This window comes from Esox lucius, chromosome 22 (assembly GCF_011004845.1).
Source record: "Esox lucius isolate fEsoLuc1 chromosome 22, fEsoLuc1.pri, whole genome shotgun sequence".
Classification (NCBI taxonomy): Eukaryota; Metazoa; Chordata; class Actinopteri; order Esociformes; family Esocidae; genus Esox; species Esox lucius.
In genome coordinates this window covers 17,961,552-17,980,927 of record NC_047590.1, presented here as the reverse complement: position 1 = coordinate 17,980,927, position 19,376 = coordinate 17,961,552, and the positions used below count along the sequence as shown (strand labels likewise).

The 19,376-nt window shown below is 43.7% G+C and overlaps 1 protein-coding gene across 1 annotated transcript; it reads right to left on the bottom strand.

Moving 5' to 3' along the window:
• Window positions 1-9,804: 9,804 nt before the first annotated feature.
• LOC105023745 (NXPE family member 3-like) lies at window positions 9,805-17,902 on the bottom strand. The gene is made up of 5 exons (XM_020042179.3): window positions 17,834-17,902; window positions 11,317-12,226; window positions 11,100-11,167; window positions 10,782-11,003; window positions 9,805-10,701 (listed from the first exon to the last, which is right to left on the bottom strand). The coding sequence occupies exons 2-5, from the start codon at window positions 12,216-12,218 to the stop codon at window positions 10,151-10,153; spliced, it is 1,743 nt and encodes a 580-aa protein (XP_019897738.3). The 5' UTR covers window positions 12,219-12,226; window positions 17,834-17,902; the 3' UTR covers window positions 9,805-10,150.
• Between the last annotated feature and the right edge of the window lie 1,474 nt (window positions 17,903-19,376).

The window sequence follows — 19,376 nt, the reverse complement described above, 5'->3', positions numbered from 1 at the left end:
GAGGGGAACATAACATATTCAATAACGCTGAATAACATCTGTTGATTCGCTGATTTTAATTATATGGTGTTATATTCAGAATTCTCATAACCATAGGTGCCCTGATTCAGCCACAGATGGCTATTGTATTGACTGAAGGTACAGGGGCTCAGACCAGTTTTACCCCTGATTGTTACTTTAGTAAAATAATAGGACTGTTTTATATTCAAACGTTTATTTCCTCCTTTCGTTTCTTTTGTAATGAGGACAGAAAATATGCTAGACTGTTTGGAAAGGGAGAATGCATTATTTAATTTTTTGAATGTAATATAAAAAAAAGGATTATCTCACCCCTTGACTATGATCAACTTATCCCTCGACTAGGATCATCTCACCCCTTGACTAGGATCATCTCACCCCTTGACTAGAATCATCTCACCCCTCGACTAGGATCATCTCACCCCTTGACTATGATCAACTTATCCCTCGACTAGGATCATCTCACCCCTTGACTAGGATCATCTCACCCCTTGACTAGAATCATCTCACCCCTCGACTAGGATCATCTCACCCCTCGACTAGGATCATCTCACCCCTCGACTAGGATCATCTCACCCCTCGACTAGGATCATCTCACCCTTGGACTAGGATCAACTCACCCCTCGACTAGGATCATCTCACCCCTCGACTAGGATCATCTCACCCCTCGACTAGGATCAACTCACCCCTTGACTAGGATCATCTCACCACTACCCTGGGCAAATTGAGCCACAGGACCATTTTATTTGACCAATCATATTTTCAGGTCCTTTGTCATTGGTGTATTATTGTCATTTTACCTGACATGGGACGTCCTGAAATAAGGGTAGATGTATACATTTTATTTCTGTCTCTTTTCCCCTTGACTGTGGGACAACTTAAGTAAAAATTGTCTCACTAACCCCACTCTCCTCTACTTGAAAATCTAACTGAGGCCAACTGGTTAGGGAGTGTACTGTCAAACGCATTAAACCATGTGAAGTTCCAGGTTGGATGTATAGAAGAATGGCTTGGCACGGAGGAAGAAACCCTAGTGAGTTGTTGTGATGAGACTGGGCTAAGCTCTCTCCTCCAGCATGTATGTGTAGGCAAATACTTCCAGGTAGAGCAAGCGATGTAATAAGAGAAAGAATGGCCCTGCGAAATATGCATCCAACAGTATGTCTCCATCGTTGACTCTCTTGTTTTGTTGCAATGAGGCAAGGCCATAATCACAAATTGTTCAGAATTGACAGGGGAGAATACATTTTACAATAATAAAGAAAAGTAATATTTAAAATATTAAAATTTCAATGAGGGGTTGCCACTTCAAGTTTGCCCACCCTGAGAAAATCCTAGTCCTACATGTGATTTGACAGATATTGGGTCTATGCTGTCACCATGTGGTCCAAGGTTAATATTGCAGTTGGGCCATATGCCCAAAGCAAAGCTCTTTAACTCCAATCCTGGAGGATCTTTCTTCTACCTAGTAGGTACTTTTACTCACATAAAGCATGTTTCACAGACACAGGCTAAGCCTAATCTAGGACAACAAATCCAATTCAAAAGAGAACTCCATTAAGCCTGATTTATTTGTTCTAGAGTAGACCTTGTGTGTCTGTGACATCTACTCGTAATGTCCAAGCTCTGAATAAGCCTGATTAGGAGATGATAGCCGACCCTACTGTATCCATCTTCAGCTCTGCAAACTGGTTTGTTAGAAAAAGAAGCCACTGAACTGGCTTCTGAATGGCCAGCTTAACTCAGTAGGCAAATTAAGAGCAACCTATCCATATCATGGTCTGGAGTGTATTCAGTTTACATGGATTGCGTGTAAAGAAAGAATATTATCAGAGGATCGCAGATAGGTTCATATTAAAACTAACAGCATGGTTGAAAAGAGTAGATAAAATGAACTTTTCAAGCTGATTACCAAATTAGTTAAAACAATATTAACAATACAATCCCAAAGCTGACATCGACTAGGCTAGACTAAGGGGCTATTTTATTAGGCAACAATAGAGTTTTAATCAGAAAAAACAAATGCATTTTTACAAAATGATTTACACTGCGTTTCAACAATAGAGTTTTAATCAGAAAAAACAAATGCATTTTTACAAAATGATTTACACTGCGTTTCAACAATAGTTTTAATCAGAAAAAACAAATGCATTTTTACAAAATGATTTACACTATGTTTCATTCTCTATTGGCATGTAATGCTACTATCCGAAAATCTTTTCATAGGATACATTATGTAGCTTGTATTTGGCTCCATTGAGCTGAAAGATAATTGTAGGCTGATGTCTTTTTATTCCCCCACTGTGAATCTGGCAGGTAAAATGAAGCACATTTCAACATGCATTTCATGAATGCAAAAAAATGACAAAATGAATTTTGAAGATGTTATACTTTTTCATGGTGAATGTGAGCAATGGAAACAAAGCTGGGTAAATTGAGCAATGAAAGCCGTAAAAAAAACACCGAACATTTCATCACTATCTTGAGAAACTCATTAAACTCCAGGTAGAGTAAACAAGTCTATCTGCCAATACCACTCAGTTCATTAGTTTTATTTGTTTATATAGGAGAAAATGTTGAGCAATCAGACATTGGTGTGACAATAAGCATATCGTCATAATAGCCTACTTCATTCAATATATATATTTTTTCTCACAAAACTCAGGAATTATGCTCTTGAATTATCTTCTTTGTTTGAGGCAACAAGACAAACATCCCTGTTTTCCAACAAAAGTAGTCTTATTTGGTGGCCTGTCCCTGGCCAGAGCTCAAAAAGTGAAATCGCTGTGGTACTAATATTGCTAGAGAATGTTGGTTAGGTTAATATTTTTTAGTGCAGTTACACCCTGTCATTCTGTGCTTCTTTTTCATTTCACACTTAGTACCTCCAATGGTGCTCCTTCGGAAAACTGGTGAACATCACCTACAAAAGTGATTGAGAGATGCTGAAGATGGGTGCAGTACAGTCCTGGCAGAGCTACACCAGAGAAGATACCCAGCGTCTGGTCATGTCAATGACTCATCAGGCAGTTATTGAATTCAAGGTATTTTGTCCAAATATTAAACCTGAAATATGGAATGAGCAGAAGTGACACTGATCTAACATGGTTTTTAGAAGTGGCTTGAAAGAATTCCAGAATTCTGTTATACTTTCATATTTCCTGGCTATTGAATTGGGTGAATTTGGTGTCATGGCGTGCCAATGTTGAGGAATTATTCTTGAGTATCCTGGACCCTTTACAACATCTCACAGATTTTAGTGAAATTAATGTGTGCTTGCCTGTTAAGCATACAAGTATGTATTGCCTCATCCTGAAATTGCTTTTTGCCTTACATTTGCTATTATGGTGTTTTAAATGATAGGGATGCAGAGGTGATCCGAGTCTGAAAACCTGAGGATGGCTTTGTCAGTTATTACTTTTTTTCACTTCCTAACAGAATCATGCCTCATTGGACAGGTGTGTGGTTGTATTAGTATATTGTGAAAAGTGCACTAGCAGGTATCTATTGTTCAAGGGAAAGTGACCTGTTCACGCACTTCCCAGACCATTTAAGTTGAATAAAACACGTCTACTATGATTAAGACACAGGTCTATATGACTTAGGTTTATTGTGAAAGCCACCGGCAGCAAGTGAGTGCTTGAGTAGTTGTTACTATTTGAGTAATCTCTCGCGTCCAGCAACAGGGCATGGATAAATTCCACGGTTCATCAGTAGGCCTAAGAGGCAGGTGTCATCAGCAGGACAAGCACAGATAGCAGCACAGATAGTTAGCTTAATAGCTGGTTTGCATAACCTACATTCCTAAGAATCAGTCAGTAGCTTTTTCTAGCACCCCTTGACCCTATCTGTGCCATGGTATAGCTAGTTTTAAGTTGAATATGTCTTTTGTAGTAAGTAAGAGATTTTTTATTGCAAGAAATTTAGGTAGTCTTGTTTATTACTTGGTAGTATATTCTTTGCACGCAATGACCGTCTTCTGTTCCTGATTATTTTGGGGCTTTTTTGCATTCAGTCTTGTCTGAAGCATATGAAAAGTAGTTTCAGATAGGGCAATAGACCTGACTGTCAAGAATTTTCCACATGACCAATGAAGACTGCTTGGTAACTATGGCAGTGTGTTTGGGACCATTAACCTGCTACATGATGAAACACTGTCCAATGACTTTAGATGCATCTCATTCTATCTGATACTGAGTAGATACTGTTTATCCAGCTTCGGCCGTCAGCAATTACCTCAGAAATGAAGAGCCAGTTCTAGAGTCAGTTCCACTGAACAACGTTGTACCTTGTAGTCCAGCTTCTGGAGTTGATGAAGTCTTCTGCAGATGGTTGGGGCTGACATCCACAAAGAGATATAGTATACATGTACTGTACATTCAGTTCAAATAATTAATGACCTTGACCATTAAATTCCATTTCCTATTAAGAGGGGTTAATATTGTCCGATCATAGCTTAGAAACCTCCCAACCACCCACTTCCCACCAGTTTGAAAGTGTGAAAAAATATTTTAATCCTGTTAAGTTTTGGTTTAACCAAATTTAGTTATTGTTGTTTTGTAAATGATATGACTGTGGGATAGTCTTTTACGATATCCCAGTTTCAAATTAGGTCTGGATCTGTTGGATTGTACATAATATGATTATTAGCAATCTGTTGGATTGTACATTCACAATCACCAATCTCAATTACCCCCTCCTCTGCCATTACAATGGAACTTTCAGACCTGGAGGGGAAGTTAACAGTCAAGAGACAGAACCCCCTAAAAAGCAGCAGGGACTGACAGTGTCTCCCCATCTACCCTTAATCACTGTGCAGATGAGCTTTCTGCTGTGTTTACTGACATCTTCAACACCTCACTGGAGACATGTTGCATCCCGGCCTATTTCAAGTCCTCCATCTTCATCCCAGTCCCCAAGAAGCCAAGGATCACAGGACTTAACAACTATAGACCCATCGCCCTGAACTCTGTGGTTATGAAGTAATTTGAGCGCCATGTGCTGTCCCACCTCAAGACCATCACCGACCCTCTACTAGACCCAATGCAGTCATCATGGCTTTAAAAATAACGATTTCTGATTCTGATCCTCTGGGCACTGATATATTCCAGTTAGCCTGATCTGTAGGGTTTAGCTTCTGGATCTTCAGTAAAACCTTTTAGTCGATGTCTTTCTTGGGGAATGTTTGTTGGAATTGTCCCAAACATTATGTACATGTGACACATGTGAGCAGATAATATTGTGTCCTGAGTGCTTTGAATACTTCCTGTGTCTCAGATCACGTGGTAACTGCTCCCATTGGCCTGCTGTTCTCACCTGTCCTCATCCTGGCTCATCTGCACTGTAGAAGTGCACCATGTCAATAGTTAGTTCTACAGTTACTATGTACTAATAAAACCACTGTTTCTTGCCCTTACTGTTAAACTCTGCTAATATCCTTCACAAAACATAAAGATACATGGAATAATGCAGACCAGGAAATAAAGTTAAAAAAAACGAAAGCGAAACTAACAAAATAGACCACATGTTCTATACAAGATACTTTCAGCATTAAACAAGTTATGTCCTTATACGTTTAAAAGACAATATTACATTTACAGCATAGCTTTACAACTTAACAACTACAAAATTATATTCAGAAAAATACATTTGTTTGATAATATTAGTTAAGATTATGTCAAGGGAACTCATGTCAGTTCAAGCCCAAGTTCAAATGTACTGTATAAATTACTGAAAGTACAAATGCATCTTGATTTTTTATTAGACAAATATTATTATTCTGATGCTGATGCTGCAGACATCAGGCTTTCATAAAGACATAAAGTGCCAAGATGTCATTCAGAACGCACATCTCACAAAATGGGTTGGCCAACTCTAAAGTATGTGATGACAGTCTAATCTCTGACCAGTAGGCTTATTAGAGACTTTGGTAAATGGTTGTTGTTTTTTGAGTAAAATACCAGAAACCTTTCTGATTAAAAATGCATGTAAGACACCCCCTCCCCAGGCTCCAGGAAGGCTCACACTGGAGTTAGAATGCATGGGTGTGAATGAAAGAGAACGATTGTTAACTTGTCAACAGATACATAGCAAGTTATTAGAAACCTATAAAGTTATTAGAAACCTATAAATCTTTCTCACGTCTACATCCGCAACTCTGCTCGAATTACCTGATACTTTCACAGAAAGTAGGCAGTTTGTGAAAAACTACCTTGAAAATGTGAAATATTGTGACAACTGCGCCCTCTGCTGCTTCACCTCCCCCTGCAGCGGACGGACTCCGGCGTTCGACGTCACTGGCCTTCTGACACCACCGTCCATCTCATCATGCTTATCACCTGTGTCCTGTTTAGCGCACCTGTTCCTCATCCTCATCATTCCCCCCAGTATATATGTTCCCTCTGCTCCCCCTGTCTTTGTGTGTAATTGTCTCTGTGCCGAACTAAAGAGCTGTGTTACGCTTCGTAGCAACATATTATTTCAACGCTATAGTATTAAAAGATACATTCTATCACGCCGTTCTCCTGCTCCTCCTTATTCCGCAACCCGAAGACGTGACAAATATTTAGTGAGGATTGTTTAATCGGCAATACCAATATTAAAAGTTCAGGGTTATTGAGTGTATTGGTAATCACACAGGGTCTAGAGATTTTAGTGAGTCTTTGTAGAAAAATAATTAGCTCTGTAAAAGTGATTTTCCCCATGCCAAGTAAATATTATTTCAAATGTATGCGGCTGCTTTTGGCTGAATATTGAAATGAATTTGATCCTAGAAGAACACAGAATTTCAAGAAAAACTTTTATATTATAATACATTTAAAAAAATGAAATGTTCTTCATAAAGGGCTTGGATTTTTGAAATTGTGTCATTTGCAGAAAGTTAAAAAAATTAGCTGACTTGCTAAAATTACCAGAACACAGCAAAACAGCTATCTGGACAACAACTATACACTCACCTAAAGGATTATTAGGAACACCATACTAATACTGTGTTTGACCCCCCTTCGCCTTCAGAACTGCCTTAATTCTACGTGGCATTGATTCAACAAAGTGCTGAAAGCATTCTTTAGAAATGTTGGCCCATATTGATAGGATAGCATCTTGCAGTTGATGGAGATTTGTAGGATGCACATCCAGGGCACAAAGCTCCCGTTCCACCACATCTCAAAGATGCTCTATTGGGTTGAGATCTGGTGACTGTGGGGGCCATTTCAGTACAGTGAACTCATTGTCATGTTCAAGAAACCAATTTGAATTGATTCGAGCTTTGTGACATGGTGCATTATCCTGCTGGAAGTAGCCATCAGAGGATGGTGATTGGTGGTCATAAAGGGATGGTAGGCCGTGGCATTTAAACGATGCCCAATTGGCACTAAGGGGCCTAAAGTGTGCCAAGAAAACATCCCCCACACCATTACACCACCACCACCAGCCTGCACAGTGGTAACAAGGCATGATGGATCCATGTTCTCATTCTGTTTACGCCAAATTCTGATGAGTGGTACCCGGTGGGGTCTTCTGCTGTTGTAGCCCATCCGCCTCAAGGTTATGCGTGTTGTGGCTTCACAAATGCTTTGCTGCATACATCGGTTGTAACGAGTGGTTATTTCAGTCAAACTTGCTCTTCTATCAGCTTGAATCAGTCGGCCCATTCTCCTCTGACCTCTAGCATAAAAAAGGCATTGTCGCCCACAGGACTGCCGCATACTGGATGTTTTTCCCTTTTCACACCATTCTTTGTAAACCCTAGAAATGGTTGGGCGTGAAAATCCCAGTAACTGAGCAGATTGTGAAATACTCAGACCGGCCCGTCTGGCACCAACAACCATGCCACGCTCAAAATTGCTTAAATCACCTTTCTTTCCCATTCTGACATTCAGTTTGGAGTTCAGGAGATTGTCTTGACCAGGACCACACCCCTAAATGCATTAAAGCAACTGCCATGTGATTGGTTGATTAGATAATTGCATTAATGAGAAATTGAACAGGTGTTCCTAATAATCCTTTAGGTGAGTGTATTTCTAAAGATATTTAAGCAATGTAGTTATTGGGAACTGAATGAAGACCAACATGTTCAAGGTAAAAATTCTGTTTACCAATTAAATTAGTTTTAAAGGTATATATATATTGTGATGTCACGAGAGGCTGTGTCCTGGAAGGGTGCTACATTCCCCTGAGATGGCTGCAACCATGAACAACTATGGCTGTATCTGCTGGTGGAGTCGGGAACTCCACCCCTCAAAACATGACATTCCCACACACCTGAGACTGATCAGGGTCTGATGACCTGAAGGGTTTAAGGACTAGAGACACAGTTAGTGGGTTTCTTTTTAGGTGAGGCAAGCTGCGGGTTGTGTGTGCTGGGAAGGACCAGACCCCTCCAATATCGTTTCCAGTGAGGAATACGGAAGGCTGGATACACCACTAGGAGCAGCCATGCCAACAGCGGAGCCTGATCGAGCATATCGGGGCCATGAGGGAGAGAATGAACACATGGAGACCACTCAGCGGCAACAGCAAGCCTCCTACAACCGATCGGCTCAACCCAGAGAGTTTAAGCTGGGGGACAGAGTGCTGGTCCTGGTGCCAACCGTGGAATGTAAATTCCTGGCAACCTGGCAAGGACCATATGAGGTCATTGAACGTGTGGGAGAGGTAAACTACAAGGTGAGGCAACATGATAAAAGAGAACCTGAGCAGATTTATCATGTTAACCTCTTAAAGAAGTGGCACGCCAGGGAGGCGCTGTTCAGTTATCTACCCCCCACAGAGTCCAAGGAACCGGTGCGAGAAGAGGTTCAGGTGGGTCCAAGCCTGTCCCCACATCAACGACAGATGGCCCTGGAACTGGTGGATCGTAACCGAGATGTTTTCTCCTCCCTCCCCGGGCACACGGAGGTAATCCAACACGAGATCCGCACTGTGCCTAGACGTTTGAAGGACTTACAGCTGGAATGGCCTCAGGCTACGGCCCCTGTAAAGTAAGATTGAAAAGACGCTTTACTTTCCTCAGGAAAGCAGAATTATGATTTCACCCTAAAGAAGAAGCATCATTTAAGTTTTCTGTTGAAGATCAACCTGACCCTGAGATTGGGAGTTTGGCATGTTTTTCTGTTAAATCTTTAGAACTGTAATAAAATCCTTGTTTATAGTTGAGCTTTGTGTCCTCGCACTAATTAAACAATCCCGCTGAGAGCTGTGTAGCCTCTCATGACTTCTCAATATAAAGACTTTCTTTGATACAATTTTGCACAGTACCTTTTGTGCACAGTATCTTCCTGCCTAAATTCATGACACTGTATATGTAACATTTTATTACATCCAATTCAATATCAAATTGCCTTAAAATAAAAATAATCCCACAGTGGATTAATGCTCTGGGCAGGGACTGAACTAAATACAGACTAGCTAAAGGAGAACAGCACCAGGTGGAGGCTAAACACAGGTGGATGGAATGAACTGATTAACTGAAACGTAATCAGGAAAGACCAAACAGGGACATGACAAACCAAGGGCCCACAGAAAACACGGAGCGGGACCATCACAATAACTAGGTAGTAAGTCTACTGAAATGGCTGTAGATACCCTATTAAAACACACTATTCACTGAATAATCATGCAAATGTGTAATTCTAACGATGCTAAACATCTATTGCTTCTTATTACTAATTCATAGTTAAAAAATATCTTCTGAACAAGTTATGAAGTATTTACTATGAATGCACATGTATACTACACCTCTCTAAACTAATTTCCCTCCTAGCGAGTGTTCTTGATGTTTTTTGAAAGCATTCTTTGGTCATCCACGCCCAAAAGTTATTTAAGTATTTAATAATTCTTTATGAATTTGCAATGCTTTGCTTTATGAATCCTAACATTCCTGAGACAGACAATTAGACAAAATCCCTAATATCCCAAGACAAACCAAAAACATTAGCATTTCTCCAGTGTGTGGCTTTTACCAGCTTTCAGATTACACAATCACTATTTATAACTAATATGGTTTGTGTATAAATAGCATAGACTGCAATCCAACTATAATATTTTGTAATCAACATTTACATATTTAATATCTGAAAGACATAACTCCTCAGTTATTTTGTCAATATTCCAGAAAAAATGTCACTCTTTACTAGTTCTTCTCCGGGCAGACGTGAGAGAGAATGGTGTTTATCATGTTCTTGATTATAGGGGTAGATGGGTGTATATTATGAGGAAGATGGTGGGCAAGGGTCATCTCCCAGGCATCCAACAGCAAGACGTCCACCCCCTGGAACATGGCCCTGAGCACCCTGTCCAGCTGCGCTGCGAACCAGTCGCTGACGACAAGGCTTTCCTGTAGGCTTTGGCTGCGGAGGTTAGCGGAACGCACCACGACCGTGGTCTCCGGAGCCCGTTCCAGAAGCCGCACCACCGCCCTCTGAATGTGGCGTAGTCGGCGAATGTAGACCTCCACGGGGAAGGTGGTGAAATGGGCCCAGACGCTGATGATGACAACTGTGTTTGAGCCGCCGACCAGGCCGTCCAGCTCGTTAGCTACGTAGCGCAGCTGAGTGACACTGAGAGGCAGGTAGGAGATGGGCGGACCGTGGCTGCGGTAGTTCAGCATGATGTTGTGAGCCATGTCCACTGCCATGAAGGGCCCTGCTTGCACTGGACTTCCAAGGTTGAACTCCTTCAGCTCTGTCAGACAGAGAGGGAATGTAAACACACCTGGGACAAAGAAGCAGGGGATTTAAAAGAATGGGGAGAAGCGCACCCACCTGGCAAGATGCTGGTTAGGAACTCGTAGTACTGTCTGACGGTGGAGTCTCCGTACATGTTTACCACCTTGCCCTTCAGACACTGATTAATGTCAGCAGGGTCGTTGTACTCTCGAATCGCAGCACCACCCAGCGACCGCCATGACCACTTGAAGTAATAACCAGAAAGAGTGGTCATTACAGTTGCCTCCTTTTCGCTGGTGCGGTTGTCCCCCAGTTTCTCTGGAACAGTGGAGCACACAAGGTACATGGGCTAGCATCATAGACACCTGCACGTTTTTCTTTTAAACGCCTCAAAAGTGTTTTCACAATGCATACCTTGCTTCGCAGAGAGTACAGTGACCGTGTCAGACCCCGTGGCATAAATACGTGCTTTGAGGTTACTTCTAATGTTTAAAAAAGTTGATGATTATTGTTAGTGTTTGAAATGCATTATGAACCACTGTCTGTTAATGTTCTTATGAAAAAGGGGAGAAATATCATTAAACCGAGATAAAACCTAAAGCACATGACATCTCTTTCAACCAACTCTTACCTCTGAAAGAGAAGTGTTTCTTTGTCAGTTATTAGATTATTCTGGTAGCCTGCCCTGAAGTGGTTAATTCTATTGTCACAGCTCAGGTCTTGTTTGGGCTTGTAACAGTACCAGGGTTCCCCTGTGAGGATGTCTGTGTAATTACATACTGGCTGCTGGCTGGTTGGCAGGCATAGGTTACACATGGTGGTTTCAGACACTAATCCAGAACGGAACATGCTCTTGTAAAGCACCCTGTCTGGCCGTTCCTCCCGTAAGCGCCGTAAAACTGTAATTGCCTCGCTAGGGTGGACCAGTGTCACTTCCACCCGTACAGTCCCCTCCCACAGCAATGGAAAAATGGCAGAGTAGGAGCCATTGTTGTGGTCTATCACCTGTCCTGCAACGCCCGCCCCCAACTCTGGGGATTGCAGCCGAGCCAGCAGGAAGTCCCCACCGTAGCTCTTCGGACGCCCGTTGAAATCTTTCAAAAAGACCCGAGCCTCAAGCTGGGCCCCCACGTATCGGTCTTTCCCACCCTCTGCTGGCACGAAAACAAAATGGCTGTGTGCAGGATCGCTGGTTTCTTCAATAGGTGTTGGTGTGGGCTGCTGCGGAGGCTCTGACCATGAAATGGACTCCAGGAGGTTACGCTCCTTTAAAGCCTCCTCAGGTGATGGCTCCTGGCCTAGGTGGCTACAGAAGCTTTGCTTTGGTTCCAAATGAGATAAGCCTTCTGAGGTGATGTTGTACTGCTCCAACGTGCTGTTGGCAGCTGCAGTAGATTGGAAGCAAAGTTGTACTTGTTTTGGGTGAAGATCACTTTTCCACTTCACATCCAAGGTGATAAAGTTATGGAACAGGAGGGTGAGCAGGACCAGCAGGTAGAAGACGCATGCATATTTAGACAGGAAGTTCATCATAGTCCCAGCTGTTAGATTAAACATTTGAAAAAGGATTAAACTTTCCAGTACACTGCATAGATAAGACATACATTTATAAATGTAAGATTAACAAACTGTGTTTTTATGAACACTTAAATTATGTATTCAAAATTAATAAAATCAATTATTAGTTGTCTTATTATATCTTTCATACAACAAAAGGTTTATAAACAAGTAATACGTGGTTTTGTGATAAACTAGTTTACTATTTGGTAGTATGTCACCTGTAACCTTGTCCCCAGGACAGTAACACACAGTGCAGATGAATCTGTTAGAACAACAATTTAAAGTTCTCATTTAATTGCCACCTTAACGTGGTGGAGGGGTTTGAGTACCCGAGTGACCCTAGGAGCTATGTTGTCTGGGGCTATATGCCCCTGGTAGGGTCTCCCAAGGCAAACAGGTCCTAGGCGACAGGTCAGACTAAGAGCGGTTCAAAAACCCTCTAATGATGAAAACTAACTTGTGTTCTGTGACGTCGCCCGGCATGGCACAGCCGGGGCCCCACCCTGGAGCCAGGCCCGGGGTTGGGGCTCGTTCGCGAATGCCTGGTGGCCGGGCCTTTCCCCATGGGGCCCGGCCTGGCCCAGCCCGAACGAGCAACATGGGGCCGCCCTCCCGTGGGCTCACTACCCACAGGAGGGACCATAAGGGGCCGGTGCACAGAGGATCGGGCGGCAGTCGAAGGCAGGGGCCTAGACAACCCGATCCCTGGACACGGAAACTAGCTCTAGGGACGTGGAACGTCACCTCGTTGGCGGGGAAGGAGCCTGAGATCGTGCGTGAGGTTGAGAGGTTCCGACTAGAGGTAGTCGGGATCACCGCTACGCACGGCTTGGGCTCCGGAACCACACTCCTTGAGAGAGGATGGACTCTTCACCACTCTGGAGTTGCCCATGGTGAGAGGCGGCGGGCTGGTGTGGGTTTGCTTATAGCTCCCCAGCTCTGCCGCCATGTGTTGGAGTTTACCCCAGTGAACGAGAGGGTCGTTTCCCTGCGCCTACGGGTCGGGGATAGGTCTCTCACTGTTGTTTGTGCCTACGGGCCGAACGGCAGTGCAGAGTACCCGACATTCTTGGAGTCTCTGGGAGGGGTGCTGGAAAGTGCTCTGACTGGGGACTCTATCGTTCTACTGGGGGACTTCAACGCCCATGTGGGCAAGGACAGTGACACCTGGAGGGGTGTGATTGGGAGGAACGGCCCCCCTGATCTGAACCCGAGTGGTGTTCAGTTCTTGGACTTCTGTGCTAGTCACAGTTTGTCCATAACGAACACCATGTTCAAGCATAAGGGTGTCCATCAGTGCACGTGGCACCAGGACACCTTAGGCCGCAGGTCGATGATCGACTTTGTTGTCGTTTCATCTGACCTGCGGCCGTATGTCTTGGACACTCGGGTGAAGAGAGGGGCGGAGCTGTCAACTGATCACCACCTGGTTGTGAGTTGGATCCGATGGCGGGGGAGGAAGCTGGACAGACTTGGCAGGCCCAAGCGTACTGTAAGGGTCTGCTGGGAACGTCTGGCCGAGTCTCCTGTCAGAGAGATCTTTAACTCCCACCTCCGGCAGAGCTTCGACTGGATCCCGAGGGAGGTTGGAGATATTGAGTCCAAGTGGACCATGTTCTCCACCGCCATTGTCGAAGCGGCCGCTCGGAGCTGTGGCTGTAAGGTCTCCGGTGCCTGTCGAGGCGGCAATCCCTGAACCCGGTGGTGGACACCGGAAGTAAGGGATGCCGTCAAGCTGAAGAAGGAGTCCTATCAGGCCTGGTTGGCTTGTGGGACTCCTGAGGCAGCTGACGGGTACCGAAAGGCCAAGCGGATTGCAGCCCGGGTGGTTGTGGAGGCAAAAACTCGGGCCTGGGAGAAGTTCGGTGAGGCCATGGAGAAGGACTATCGGCTGGCCTCGAAGAGATTCTGGCAAACCATTCGGCGCCTCAGGAGAGGGAAACAGTGCCCTACCAACGCTGTTTACAGTAGAGGTGGGCAGCTGTTGACCTCAACTGGGGATGTCGTCGGGCGGTGGAAGGAGTACTTCGAGGATCTCCTCAATCCCGCCGTCACGTCTTCCATTGAGGAAGCAGAGGATGAGGGCTCAGAGGTGGACTCGTCCATCACCCGGGCTGAAGTCACAGAGGTGGTTAAGAAACTCCTCGGTGGTAAGGCACCGGGGGTGGATGAGATCCGCCCTGAGTACCTCAAGGCTCTGGATGTTGTGGGGCTGTCTTGGCTGACACGCCTGTGCAACATCGCGTGGCAGTCGGGGACAGTGCCTCTGGGATGGCAGACCGGGGTGGTGGTCCCTCTTTTTAAGAAGGGGGACCGGAGGGTGTTCCAACTACAGGGGGATCACACTTCTCAGCCTCCCCGGGAAAGTCTATGCCAGGGTACTGGAGAGGAGAATACGGCCGATAGTAGAACCTCGGATTCAGGAGGAACAGTGTGGTTTTCGTCCGGCCCGTGGAACACTGGACCAGCTCTATACCCTCTACAGGGTGATGGAGGGTTCATGGGAGTTTGCCCAACCAATCCACATGTGTTTTGTGGATTTGGAGAAGGCATTCGACTGTGTCCCTCGCGGCATCCTGTGGAGGGTGCTTCGGGAATATGGGGTCCTGGGTCCCTTGCTAAGGGCTGTCAGGTCCCTGTACGACCGAAGCAGGAGCTTGGTCCGCATTGCCGGCAGTAAGTCAGACTTGTTCCTTGTGTATGTTGGACTCCGGCAGGGCTGCCCTTTGTCACCGGTTCTGTTCGTAATTTTTATGGACAGAATTTCTAGGCGCAGCCAGGGGCCGGAGGGTGTCAGGTTTTGGGACCACACGATTTCGTCTCTGCTCTTTGCGGATCATGTTGTCGTGTTGGCCCCTTCAAGCCAGGACCTTCAGCATGCAATTGGACGGTTTGCAGCCGAGTGTGAAGCGGTGGGGATGAAAATCAGTACCTCCAAATCCGAGGCCATGGTCCTCAGTCGGAAAAGGGTGGCTTGCCCACTTCAGGTTGGTGGAGAGTGCCTGCCTCAAGTGGAGGAGTTTAAGTATCTGGTCCTGTTCACGAGTGAGGGAAGGATGGAAAGGGAGATTGACAGACGGATCGGTGCAGCTTCTGCAGTAATGCGGTCGATGTATCGGTCTGTCGTGGTGAAGAAAGAGCTGAGCCGCAAGGTGAAGCTCTCGATTTACCGGTCAATTTACGTTCCTACTCTCACCTATGGTCATGAGCTTTGGGTCATGACCGAAAGGACAAGATCCCGGATACAGGCGGCCGAAATGAGCTTTCTCCGCAGGTGGCTGGGCGATCCCTTAGAGATAGGGTGAGAAGCTCTGTCACCCGGGAGGAGCTCAGAGTAGGGCCGCTGCTCCTCCACATCGAGAGGGGTCAGCTGAGGTGGCTTGGGCATCTGTTTCGGATGCCTCCGGAACGCCTTCCTGGGAAGGTGTTCCGGTCCCGTCCCACCGGGAGGAGACCCCGGGGAAGACCTAGGACACGCTGGAGGGACTATGTCTCCCGGCTGGCCTGGGAACGCCTCGGTGTCCCCCCGGAAGAGCTGGAGGAAGTGTCTGGGGTGAGGGAAGTCTGGGCATCCCTGCTTAGACTGCTGCCCCCGCGACCCGGCCCCGGATAAGCGGAAGAAGATGGTATGGTATGGTATTTCATTGTGTGTTTGTGTGTGTGCGTGCGTGCGTGTGCGTTTGTGTGTTTTGCAGGTAAACGTACGTTTCTTTAGAGTGTCGTTTCTTTATACTGCCGTTTTGCTGCTTTAGTCAGCCCTTTGCTTTCATTGTGATTTGTTGTGCTCGGTGTTTGTTTGTTTCTATTAATTAAAGAACACAGACTACCTCTGCCTGCACCTGGTTCCTTGCTCCCGCAACACCACCATTCATTACAAGTGTAAATATGTACATATACAATGCTCAAAAAATAAGGGAACACTTCCATCACACATTGATTAAGAAAATATATTAAAGATCAAAATCTTTACTGGACATTGTGTAATTTTTTTAGAACAAAATGAAGTAACAACGGTTGATGGAAACCAAAACCACCAACCGATTGAGGGCTGGATTCAAACTTACACAGAAAATTTAAATAAACAATTGAAATTACAGGCTGTTTCAACTTCGGGGAATTTCATCATGGCAACTCATAACGTGACTCAGTAATGTGTATAGCCCCCACGTGCCTGTATGCACCCCTGACAAAGTCTGGGCATGCTCCTGATGAGACTACGTATGGTGTCCTAGAGGATCTCCTCCCAGACTTGGATCAGGGCATCAGTGAGCTCCTGGACAGCCTGTGGTGCTACTTGGCAGTGTGAGATTCACCAATACATAATGTCAAAGAGGATCTCAATTGGAGTCAGGTCTGGGGAACTTGAGGGCCAGTCAATTGCGAAAATGCGTTCGTCTTGCGACGGCGTGTATAGATGTGCCATCCTGGAGGAGCAGGATTACCAATGCAACCTGAATTGGCTGCAGGTAACGCCTCATGCTACCAGTAGTGACAAGGACACTAGCAAAATGTAAAACTAGAGAAGAATCAGTCAGGAAGGATAAGGAGAGAGCAATTTTATGCTGCCAGCACCTGCAAAACCATTCCCTTTTTGGGAGTTGTCGTGCTGTTACCTCTCCAGTGCACCTGTTGTCACTTTAATTTGCAACAAAACAGGTGATTCTGATGCACAATTTCTTACTTCCCAGACACTTCTATGAGGAGCGACCATCATTCTATTCCACATACATTTTTCCAGTAGGATAATGTCTTGTAAAAAATAATTAGTACAGGTAAGATGTAGCCAATTTCACATTCTAGCCTACGTCTTCAGCTTTACATTGGAGATTTGTACATTTTCATTGTTGTCGGGGGACAAAATAAGCAACCAAACCAGCAGCTTGCTCACCAAAGAGAATGCCCATTATTAAAGGAATTCAGCTCGAGGTCATGCATTAGCCTACAGTAGGTTGCATAGAAATGACAAAGGTGATTTGTTTTATAACCTTGCATTCTACTTCAAAACAACATATACACACACACACACACACATAAAAATAAGATGTAGGTACATATGGTATTAAGTCTTATCACATTTCTGTTAATTTACCAGCTCACACAACTCCATATAAGTTACTGTCAGAGTTTCTTCAGCAACACAATGCCCCTTGGACATGAATAGATCATCAGAGGATGATTAAATTGCGTTGTTGGTTAAATTGCGATGGCAAACTGCACAGACAAGGATATTGCTCTCAATTTACATAGCGTAGTGGTTAGCTATTCAACTTTCATTGTTTTCTAAAGAAACAAACCAGCCATGGAGTGATTCAAGTCATTGTTTTCATTATATGTACTGTATAGCTATTAGCTATCCATCTACTGTAATCTCTTTCTAATTTAATGTGATGAATGTATTGTAGCGATCCTGTAATACCTGTGGTTGATTTGGATGTTAACTAATGTAGGAAACTAGTTTTGAGAATCGTGGAGTTTCGACTAATTGTTTTGACAAAGCAAGAAGTAAACAGACACCACACCTCTGGACACAAATCACATACACTCACACCCACTGTTCACAGATTCTTATAAAAGTTTTGTTAATTTACCTGCTCACACAACTCCATATAAGTCACTGTCAGATTTTCTGCTGCAACACAACGCCTGTTGGAAATTAATAGGTCATCAGCGAGGGAATTGAGACGACTCACTCAGTGTTCACTTTTTGAGAACGAGAAAATCATGTTTGGAAGTGCTGCCCTACCTGGACGTTGCCCCTATGTTTGTCCGAATGTATGCACCAGCACACACATAAAATGTAGGTGTAACATTTGGACTTTAAATACAGAGTGTGTCAAAACATGAATGACACATTAGAAACTTTTTAAAAGGGTTATATAAACTTTTTTAACAGAAAGTTTGGTACCACTTTATTTGGCAGGAAGGAAATAACAAGTTAATAACTAAGGTTATTTCCAGGAAACAACACAGAAACAAAGAGGAAACAACTGGGTAACAAAATGGTTACTACACATCAATTGTAACCATGTTTTGTTGGAAAATAAAAGGTAAATGCTAGGAAAGTTTTAGGGTAAAAGCTTTGTAAGTGAAACAGCAACACTGGGTATGCTAGTGACCCATTTATCGTTTGTTTGTTTATGCTGAAATAACAAGGAAACTGTAAGGAAAGTTCCACAAAAAAATACAGAATGAAAACCGCTACAACCATGTCAGAATGTGTCGATTACCCATCAACAGTTGATATGTTACACTGCTGTATTTAATTTACCTCAGCACAACTCAATTGTTAAATTCCCCTGTATTTATAACACAGTGTCGTTTTTCTTCAATGCTATTTGTATTATTAATCTGCAATACAGCATTAGTCATCTCTTTTCAAATGTTGTTAACCTTTTATTTAATGTGTATTTCGAGTGTACCTATAGGTTCCTTGGATATTCATTGTTCTTTCCACAAACGTTCACATTGTAGCCACTAGTAATGGTCTGAATTTTACAGTGATGCCTCCGTAACCATCTCCTTTACTTTCATGTTAGCTCCATATTACCTTGTGTAGTTGCAATTCAAATGGTTGTCCTTGTCACGGTGTAGGGGAAAAAGATGGAGGCAGATGCAGGAAAAACATTGCGTTTATTTGTTGAGGGTCAAATGCTTGTTATGAAAAAAAAAGTTGTCCTGAATGCATTTTATAAATGATTAATAATTTTATGTAACAAAAGCTATATACCACAGTAGCCTGAAATACCTTATAGCTTTTATAATCCTACATCATTAAAGCAGTAAAAGGTGATGTTATACAAATTAAGAGACCACTGCAACTTTTTCTTTCCTTTCCAAAAAAGTTGAAAATGAAGGTTTGAGTGAGAAACAGAAGGGTTAAAATTAAGAGAGCACTACAAATGGAAGGCTTCTGTTCCTGACTCAAAACTTTCCTTTTCAACTTTGTTGTTATACTGTCTCTCAATGATCAAATAAACCCACCATTAAAATTATAGACGGATAATTTAATTGTCAGTGGGCAGAATCAGCAGGGGATCTAATATTTTTTTCCCTCACTGTATTAGGCAAGTGAATATTCTGATTGAACTGACACTGAAAAGTCATGAATTGTAAAATGTTTTTCAGACAGAT